A 9,761-nucleotide genomic window follows, 5' to 3' on the forward strand; every position below is an offset into this window, starting at 1 on the left:
AGTTTAATAAATAATATATTTCTTTCTGCCCTATACTTTCTGCATTCTAGGAAAACAGACTCAAGACTCCCACATACACACAATCCATAAACATGCTTTCCTACAATGCACAAAGAAGAATTTAACATTTTAACTGAGTCCCTGCGGGGCAAAATGATACATGAACATCTTTTCCTAACTTTAGGTTGTATGGAAAAGTAGTGTCTACCCCTAATTTCCTTTTCCCATCCTCTCTGCCATTCATTTATTAAGCCCTCTTTAATATGTTCCCTCAGTAAAACGAAAAGTTCTGTTGAGGCGAATATTTTCAATGAATCTATTGAACAGTAGGGAGTCCATTCGTTCTGAGTAAACAACTCACTGAGTTACCGTTTTTGTGCTTATGTGTTTAAGGAAAAGCTTTGGAAAGCTTAAGAGAACGTGATAGGTAACAGAATCGCTGAGTGCATTTTAACAGGCTCTTTATAACGAACTGTTATAGAGAACCGATTAGTGAGTCAGACCACTCATCACTACAAAAGAAAGGACCTTGGGGAACTTTTATTTTGAAATTACTCTAAAACGAGTCGTTTCCGTTTCTGGTCAACTCAGTTGACATACATGCATGAAATCCAGCATAGTTAGTTGTGGTAGGTTTATCCATTAACATATCTAGATATCGTGGGTGTTTGAGTAAATAACATTACATTCCTTGATGCGATTACGTTCATTATAGTCCACTTACTGAGTACTGTACTGGGCACGATTAATTAATGCTAGCTAGCTTGCTAGCTAATAACCTTTCTAGGTAGCGCCCACCTCAACACAAGCCAGTCGTCTGATAATGGCAGGATTGTATCGAGCTCTTCTAACATCTGCCTCCACTGTCACAAAGGTGAGATTATTTCACATCAGCCTCGTTGAATAAGCCGTGATCATTTTGATAATTGCAACAAAAAAACAACAACAAAAAAAAAAACGTATAATATAAACGTTTTACAAATTTAATTGCAGAATCTGACACAAGCCACATCATGTCGCACTAAATTCACTAAGAGTCGCATCCCTCCACAGGTACGTGACAGTTCAAAATGTACATGCATCGTTTTATTTCTTAACCCACATTAAAACATATCTTTTTGCTACTTGTTTCCCTGACTCTATGATCTGATTTTTATGTGTATGTACCTCTATCTATTATGTTATCCATCTCAGTTTATTTGTATTGTTTCTATGTTGTGTTTATTTGTACTTTATTGTAAAGCGACCTTGAGTTTTCTGAAAGGCGCTATATAAAATAAACGTATTATTATTATTATTATTATTATTAATCTGATTCAGTTTATTTAATGTAGTGACACCACACCATCTTCTCGTCCTTAAGGTATTTGAGGAACGAGCAAAAGAACATGACAAGTACGGTGGTGATCCAGAACATCCACATAAATTACACATAGTGACACGGGTTAAAAGCACAATGAGGCGTCCATATTGGGAAAAGAAAGTGATAAAGAGCTTGGGGCTAATGAAGGTGGGATGTGGTCTCAAATTTTTTTTAAATAACTTTATGAAATAGTATCACACTCAACTACAATGTTATAGTTAAATACATCTTTTTCTCCAGGCGCATGAACCCCGTGTCCACAAGAACACCCCTTCAGTGAACAATCTACTGAAAACCATTAAGCATCTGGTTAGGTATGTTGGAATTTTGCATTTCATAACATTTTCAAATCAGTTGATGATTGCTGACCACTACAATAAACGTACCTATTCAAATATTCTTATCTGCAGGATTGAGCCGCTCAAGCTTCCGTATGGACTACCTGCTGAGGAGGACATGGCCAACACATATCTGAACAGCAAAGGGGAGCTAGTAGTGAAACGTCTCCTGCAACCACTTGAGCAGAAGGCCATTGAGTCATAGAATTTTTCTTGCCTACCATGTGTTGTGTATTTGCCATTTGTTAAATAAAGGTTTGAATAAATTGATCTTCTCTTAATTACAAAAGCATGCATTTCAAACCTCAAATCACTCTGGTGATGTAACCTTAAAATCACTGGTATGTTCAGGGAGACAGTTTTTTCCATTGACGAACAGAACAGGCATATCTTTTTTTTTTTCTTTTTTTTTTAAATGACAGGGTTCCTAAACATTTTCCATTTCAAAATTCCATACTTTTCCAGACTCAAATTTCCAAACCTCTCTGTAGATTTTCAGACCATATTTAAAGTGCCCCATTATGCTTTTTTCGAATTTTCCTTTTCATGCAATGTGTAATGCAGCTTTCTGCAAAGTTCTGAAGACGAAACAGCACGCGATAAATAAAGTTGTTGTTTCTCAAAAGAATCGACTCTGAACCGCCTGAACGAGTCGTCAGGAATTCGAATCTTACTTCTGTGACGGCTACACGTCACTGGGTAACACAATGCCTAATGCCCACCTATGTTTTATGTTGTCCGCCACAACTTGACCCACCCTCAAACGTTATAGCTGGTTCGTGTTGTCTAGAAGACGCAGTTTTCTGCTCAGCAAAAGCAAATTCTCTTTGTAAACCCTTTCAAAGGATGAGGATGTGAAGAGTCTGGTTAAAATTACCACAGCGATACAACAGTACAACCTTTTGACGAATGCTTCTAAAATCTCTGTGAGGTCTAAATGAGGTTTACAAAACGCTTATCCATTAAAGACGGACAGTATCCACTTTATAAGCAAGTATGATTACATTTTGATGTATACATTTGGCTAACCGGCAAACTCACGTTAATGTTACATCAGTCATTCGGCTAACGTACGCACTATTATTAATACAGTTAATGATACAGTTCCCACATGTGCACCACAATAAATTAGAAATATAATGGGTTTGTTGATGGACATGCACTTGTTAATGCTGATGGTGAGGAATTACAGCAGCAACATCTCATAATGTACCTCAAACTGAGTAGTGGATCACTGAGAAACACTGAGTCGTGCTCGAGTCATCCTTGCGAAGGAGGTTTGGGTTGAATAACTAGTTCTTCCAATGTTTCATCATTGGACTCGCGCTCGGACTGATATGGTAAAAATCAACGTCATATGGTACGTTCAAGTCCTCCTGGGAAGTTCGTACTTATGAGGTGGGAAGTCGTTTACGACGGCAGGTGCGTTCAAGTCACTTTTTTCGGAGTCAGATGGCGGTGTACTTTCTCTTAATCAATTACACAAAAATACAGCAAGGTTAGCATTTTTCAAATATTAACAGTGGGTGGAGTCAGGCTCTGACCAGGGGTTTAGTTACCCTTTAAACTCTAGTTCTAGAAAATGAAGAACTAAGATTTGTAAATGGTGTGCTTTGCTTTTTTATGTTTTTAGTTAATTTATGAAGCCACTGCAAACTTTATCGTTACATATTACATTGCTATTTTATAATGCTATCATATTCTGAGCAGGCAATTAGCTTACTGCGCTGTAAATAGAAAAGCCTGACAATATCACAATATCAAAACCTTTATGTATTGTGGTATTCCGCCATGTTTCTCACTGACACGCCCCCAACTCGTAAAGATCGGGGCTTAAAGAAAATCCCGAGCTCCCCACTCGTGTTTACGACATTGTGGTGGCGTTCATGTGCGTTCAACTCGTAAATACGATCTATACAAATGACTTGAACGCACCAATAGTAACTGTCTTTACAGTGTGTAATCGCTGAGCTTTAGGACGCCTCCGGAGCTGAAGTTCAGTTATGGTAATGTGTGTTTAGCTTCCGACAGGCGCTGTAAGCGGTCGACCAATCACAACAGTTTAGGCCATCTGGCCAATCAGAGCAGAGCACGCAGCAGAAAGGAGAGATTTAAAGAGACTGAATCATCAGACGATTCGTTTGAGAATCATTGAAAAAGGTGGTGATGTACAATGTATATTATGAGAAAATTAAAGTGTTTGTTGTAGGAGATCTCCAAAGCAAACTTAGTATTTTCACCCCCCAAAAATGTTTTTAAGACAGTTATTTATATCCTTTGCTGTAGTGTCAGTAGGAAATATCAGTTTACATTTCCAAACTTTTATTTTGCCATTGTAATAATCCAGTGAGATTTTTATATGCATAAGCAGTCTGACAATAGCCGGTGCTCCACACAGAGATCTGATTTCACCTTCATCGAGTCCATCTGGGATTACATGAAGAAACAGAAAAAACTACTAAATCCAGAAGTGCAAGTGTACCTGGACAACAGCTGTTTTAAACGCAAAGGGTGGTCACACCAAATATTGATTTGATTCAGTTAATAGACGCTAATTGATAAAATCTATTTATGACATTATTTTGGAAAGCGTCCTCACTTTACAGCATTTTTACAAGTGCCTAAAACGTCTCACAGTACTGTAGCTTTGCAGGAATGTTTCTTCAAGCATCTTGGAGACATTGCTGCAGTTCTTCTGGATTTAGTCTGTCTCAGTTTTTTCTGTTTCTTCATGTAATCACAGACAGAATCAATGATGGTGAGATCTGATCATACCGGCTCTTGTCACTCCTTGTGCATACAAAAATCTCACTGGATTATTACAATTAATGGCAAAATGAATGTTTGGAAATGTAAGCTGACACACTACAGCAAAATACAGTATATAAATAACTGGCTTAAAACTATTTTTTGGGGGGTGAAAATACTAAAGTCATGCTTTTTCTTCAGAATACTACATTTTTGTGCCCTCAAGAAACTATTCACATGCGCACAGTAATTTTTTGCATGCTTACAATTTACAATTTCTAGTTTTATATACTATAACCCATGTCCTTTGTGCCCTGCCAGCTTACTATGAAGAAAAAGAGCAAATATGCACATGAATTAATAAAAATCTAGGCCCATTTGCTCAAAATTTGGCTTTCCTTTGGACAGTACCTCTAAAATCAAGGCCTAATGTCCAATTTAATGTATCCTCTGTGGCGGCGGAGAAACCATGACACGAAATGGGCTGATGGCACAAATTGGTCTGTGTGCATTGTCCTATTTGCCAAGTACAAGGGTCTATAAAAAAATAAAGTGGTCAAAATTTGGCTTTCATTAGGCCAGTACATTGTATTTCAAGGCCTTAGGTCTGCTTTAACACACTCTATGGGGGGCCAAGAAACCACACCGTGACATGGGCTTATGGTGCAATAGGTGGCTCAGTGTGCATTGTCTATGCTAAGTTTAATGGTTTCTCATGCGCACACGAAAGTCTGCATATTTTTCATTTTTGCAAAGATCCTTTTAGTGGCTCTGTAATGCGGTGCTAAGAATATCACGAGAAGAAACCCAAAACGCTTATAACCTGCATTTTTGCATAATGAAAAAGTGCACCTTGAATTCAGTCGTGTTTGACAATCACTAAACAGCTGCCATGAAAACACACTTCTATGATAAATTTATGTTCATTCAATTTTTTTATTTTCTACTAAAGAAAACTAAATAGGGGCAATAGTCTGGAAATGCAAATATTTTTCCATACTCTGCTTTCTTTTTTTCATACTTTTCCAGACCTGGAAATTTCCAGACCTCAAATCAAATTCCATACTTTTCCAAACTGCGCAGGAACCCTGTAATGAGTCATGTACTGCTACAAAAGAAAAAAGCCCGCACTTCTTTCACATCAATGGGAGAAAGAGGTGACAATTCTTAGTGGAACACAGAAGCTTGCTTCCTTGGCACTTTATTGATGCTCACTGAACTGTGCTTCAGTCCATTAGAGGCAGAAATATTAATTTTGTTTTTTTGCACCATTGTTTAAACGTAAGCTCACGGTTGTTCCGTCTTGCAGAAACTCAATCTTCCTTAATTAATAAGAGCTAAAGAGAGTGAATCTTCACTAGTATGATGCTCCATACAAATGTTTCACTTCTAAAACATATGTAAAGGAATATGAATTAAATAGGTGGTATTTGGTTACCATAAAATGATCAAACATAAGACAAAGGTGAGAGACAAATTAAATAGACACGGCAAGAAAAACAAGTGATCACAAAGAGGTGTTACAAGACTTAGGACTATTATGTTGGAAGCCCTGAGAAAGACGGAGCTTGATGTTTTGGTCCTCTAATCCTCATCAGATTCAGAATCCGAGTCATACCCTTTGCCTCTGATGGTCTTTTTCTCCACCTTGGTGAACTTTGCCCCTGACTTCTGCCCAATTGTTGGTGGCTCCAAAATATTTCCACTAGATTGAGAAAAGATACAAATATAAAAGCAGTTTGTAAAAATGATAGTGTATAAATATACCATTTAAAGCAGTGGATCTCTCAACCTTTTTGTCTTCAAGGTCCCCTCATTGTCCACATTATTTGACCCCCCTCACAATTTCAACCTGATAAAATATTTTTACTAGAAAGTAAAAGTTTTACTTTAACTAGAAAGATGTATATTTTCTATAAAAATAACCAAAAAGAAGATCTTGATTTTTATGTTGTTTTAGCTTATTTTGTCTTTTAAACATTTTTAAGTCATCTTGAGGCCCCCTGGTTGAGAACCACTGATTCAGAGGTTTTGGGTTAGAACATTTTTTTTGTTAAAAGATAGTAATACTTTAATTAATCAAGGGTGCATTAAATTGATCAGAAGTGAAGACATTTACATTATTAAAAAAAGTTTAATAGTTTAAAGTTCTTATCAACTTTGTATTTAATAAAGAATCTTTGAAAAAATGATCAGTTTCAACACTGATAATAATAAATGTTTGATCAGCATTTTTGCAATCAGCATAATGATTTCTGATGTCACTAAAGACTAAAGTAATGATGCTAAAAAGTCAGCTTTGCCATCACAGTGATAAATTACATTTTAAAATATATTTAAATAGAAAAGAGTTTCCTATTTTAAAAATAAGAGATAAAATATGAGTCCTAGAAAATGTATATATTAGGACTGTCAACGTTAACACATCCAATTAATTCAAAATTAAAGTCCTTAACACATTAAAATTATTTAACACAAATGTGAAATTGTGTTATTTACTAAAAATGATATAGTCGGGAGTTTATCACACTGACCATCTACAATGGGACAAGCACCTGTAACCCCGGTAAGGCGGAAATTTCTATTCAAACTATTTAACCCGATTTCGCTTCTCTGTTTGCAATTAGATCATTTTAGGCTGCTAAACTCCAGGAACGTTTTCAGTCCAATTTTCTAGGAAGTGAATTCATTCAAACAATCAGTCCAAAACAGAGCTAATGTAAAGTTTGTTTGTTTATAATTTTAACATTATGCCAGCAACCCTGGCTATATTCAAGGCGAGAAAGAGATTAAAAAAAGAACAAGCGCCTAATGTAAAGAAAACCAGGCTGATTACATCAGTTTTTGGAGATTCATCCTTCAATCTGTTTATTTAGCTGGATATAGCAAATGATGACAAAATAAGCACATTAAACAAGATAAATCATGTATGCTTATTTCATGATAAGTATGCGTTTTAATCGCACCATACATATATCAGGGTTCCCACACCTTGGTTAAATTCAAATTCAAGGACTTTCCAGGTCCAATACCCTCAAATTCAAGTGGGTACTTAATGTGGGGACACACATACATACATACACACACCTGTAGTTGATGATACTTGAGCACCCCAGTCTCCACTCCAGCATTTCGGTTGGAAACTCATCTGTGTTGCCCAGATCGGTGAAGCCCACAATGTAATCCTTTGTCTTCCCATCCTTCACCAGAGCCAGTGTTGGAATGACTTTAATCTTCAGCCTCTCCGTTAGGAATGGAGCCTTCTCAACATTCAGCTTGATGAACTTTGTTTCCAGATGTTTCTTAGCCAAGACCGCTAGGTGCTTGTCCAAAATTTTGCATCTTTGAAAAAAACAAACAAACACTAAAAATAGCTGTATACACAATTGATTCATAACACAAGGATGAAGGGAAAACAAAAGAAAACAAATATATCCTCAAATACCTGAAGGTAGAGTCTCTGTAGAAATGGCAGACGACACTTTTGCTTTCCTTCACCTCAGCAAAAAAATCTCTCTCACTTGGGATCTCTCTGTATTCACCATGTCCTTTAGATATCCACTCCTGAGGACACACACATACCACAGTTTACAAAGTTTAAACGCATCAATAGGGGGAATCTGATCTGCTTCAATGCACTAATAAACACCTCATGTAGATAATTTATTTTGAAAAAGCATTTTAATAATAAACTTAAAACAAGCTCAGAATTTAGAGCTAGGTTCTTTAAAAATGTTTAGAACACCCACCTGCTTCTGTTTCTGAGCTTTCTTGAGGGCCTCGAGCCTTCTCTCCTTGAGCCGCTCCAGGTCATCTTCATCCATGGTCTGCAACTTCTCTAGTTCTGCATCCAGCTGCTCTTCCACCATCCGTGCCGACTGCAGCATCTGCTGCTCCACAGCTTTCGCAACAACCTCCATTGACTGACTGGCCATTTTCTGTTAGACATACAGCACAAACTGGATGCAATTACTTAAAAATAATCCACTTAAAAAATTGAATAGTGAATCTTGATCAAACAATGATTCAAGTAAAATTAAAACAAGCTACTTTTTGAACTAATTATTTTTTTACACTGCAAAATAACTATTGACCACTAAAGTGCATACAGCATGCAATTTATTTAGCAGAACAACAGTTGCAACATGTGTGAGAAGGTGTGGCACACGTTAATCAATAGTCGTCGGGGTTTTGATGGGCATTCTGTTGTTCGCACACAACAATGGAGGTGCTGGTGAGTTAGTCGGCCAGCGCTTGACTACAACAAGCATGCCAACTTGGCTTACCTTCTCCAGTTCCCATGTCATTGCCTCACCTACAATTGCTGATTTAAAAAGACAATAAGCTCTTGTAAATAATGACTGCTGATTTTAAAACGGATATGTGGGGCTATTTGCATCAAATCGTGCTAATGCTAGCGTATTGCTGTACGTTAGCTTTCAAACACCGTGGTAACGGCAGCTTTGATCGCCAACAAAGACTGTAGCGTAGTTAATCGGCAAGCCACACACTCTTCAGAAAGCAACAACAAGATAGGGATAATTTAACTGACATACAATTTAAAATGCAGAGTTTGTAGAAAAATATGTTACGGAACAACACTTACCAAGTCTGTATAATTTCTAGAAGGCGACACAGTGACTGACGCAGGGTTTACGTAGAGGCGTCGTCTGATTACGTCATGCAGTCGTAGCGCTCTCGACGCATTTCAGAAGGAATATAAAATAAAAATATCTATTGTATTGTTTTTTCATAAAATTTAATGCAGATGTAAGTCACAAAGTTTAATTCAATTGGCAAAAATCTCACATCATTTATTTTCTGGCTTACCCTTACAGACATTTACCATGGTAACCTTATAGTTACACTAACTTAGTTATAATAATTCATAACTGCAGTATTTTGCAACATTACACAAAAGCTACATTTTAGAAATACAATTTATAAGTAGGTGCAGGACAATCGAAACAGTAATATAATATATATGGGAAGTAGCTATAATATGCTCGAACTTTTTTTTAAATTTACATTTGATCAATCTATTTTTTTTTCTTTGTAAAATTATTTTTTAATTTATGTATTTGGTCATATTTAATCAATGATTATCTTCTATTTCAATTTTGCCTCTTCGTTTGCTCCATCAGAATATTGAATATTATTTAATTTAGCAGATTTCAGAGACAAATGCCTTTTGTCTTTATCCTTTCTTTAGGAATCTTATTTAATTAGTTTAAGATGTTTGTTGTTACACTACCATTGTTAGTGATATTATTTGTGGATCAATGTTAGCTTGATCCACAAATACATACACA

General features: G+C 36.5%; 2 protein-coding genes across 3 annotated transcripts; one reads left to right on the forward strand and one right to left on the reverse strand.

Moving 5' to 3' along the window:
* Positions 1-553: 553 nt before the first annotated feature.
* mrpl30 (mitochondrial ribosomal protein L30) lies at positions 554-2,338 on the forward strand. Its single transcript, XM_079880834.1, has 5 exons — positions 554-874; positions 994-1,053; positions 1,364-1,510; positions 1,604-1,677; positions 1,774-2,338. The coding sequence occupies exons 1-5, from the start codon at positions 824-826 to the stop codon at positions 1,904-1,906; spliced, it is 465 nt and encodes a 154-aa protein (XP_079736960.1). The 5' UTR covers positions 554-823; the 3' UTR covers positions 1,907-2,338.
* A 3,010-nt stretch (positions 2,339-5,348) lies between these two features.
* Positions 5,349-9,134, reverse strand: txndc9 (thioredoxin domain containing 9). 2 transcript variants are annotated; one of them, XM_079880832.1, is made up of 6 exons: positions 9,056-9,121; positions 8,736-8,773; positions 8,199-8,387; positions 7,895-8,013; positions 7,537-7,791; positions 5,349-6,154 (listed from the first exon to the last, which is right to left on the reverse strand). In XM_079880832.1, exons 2-6 carry the CDS (start codon positions 8,754-8,756, stop codon positions 6,034-6,036), a joined length of 705 nt encoding a protein of 234 aa, XP_079736958.1. In that variant the 5' UTR covers positions 8,757-8,773; positions 9,056-9,121; the 3' UTR covers positions 5,349-6,033. The 2 variants fall into 2 exon arrangements, with proteins under 2 accessions (XP_079736958.1, XP_079736959.1); XM_079880833.1 differs by lacking the exon at positions 8,736-8,773 and having other exon boundaries at positions 9,056-9,134.
* Between the last annotated feature and the right edge of the window lie 627 nt (positions 9,135-9,761).

Source organism: Squalius cephalus, assembly GCF_949319135.1.
Source record: "Squalius cephalus genome assembly, chromosome: 9".
Taxonomy (NCBI): Eukaryota; Metazoa; Chordata; class Actinopteri; order Cypriniformes; family Leuciscidae; genus Squalius; species Squalius cephalus.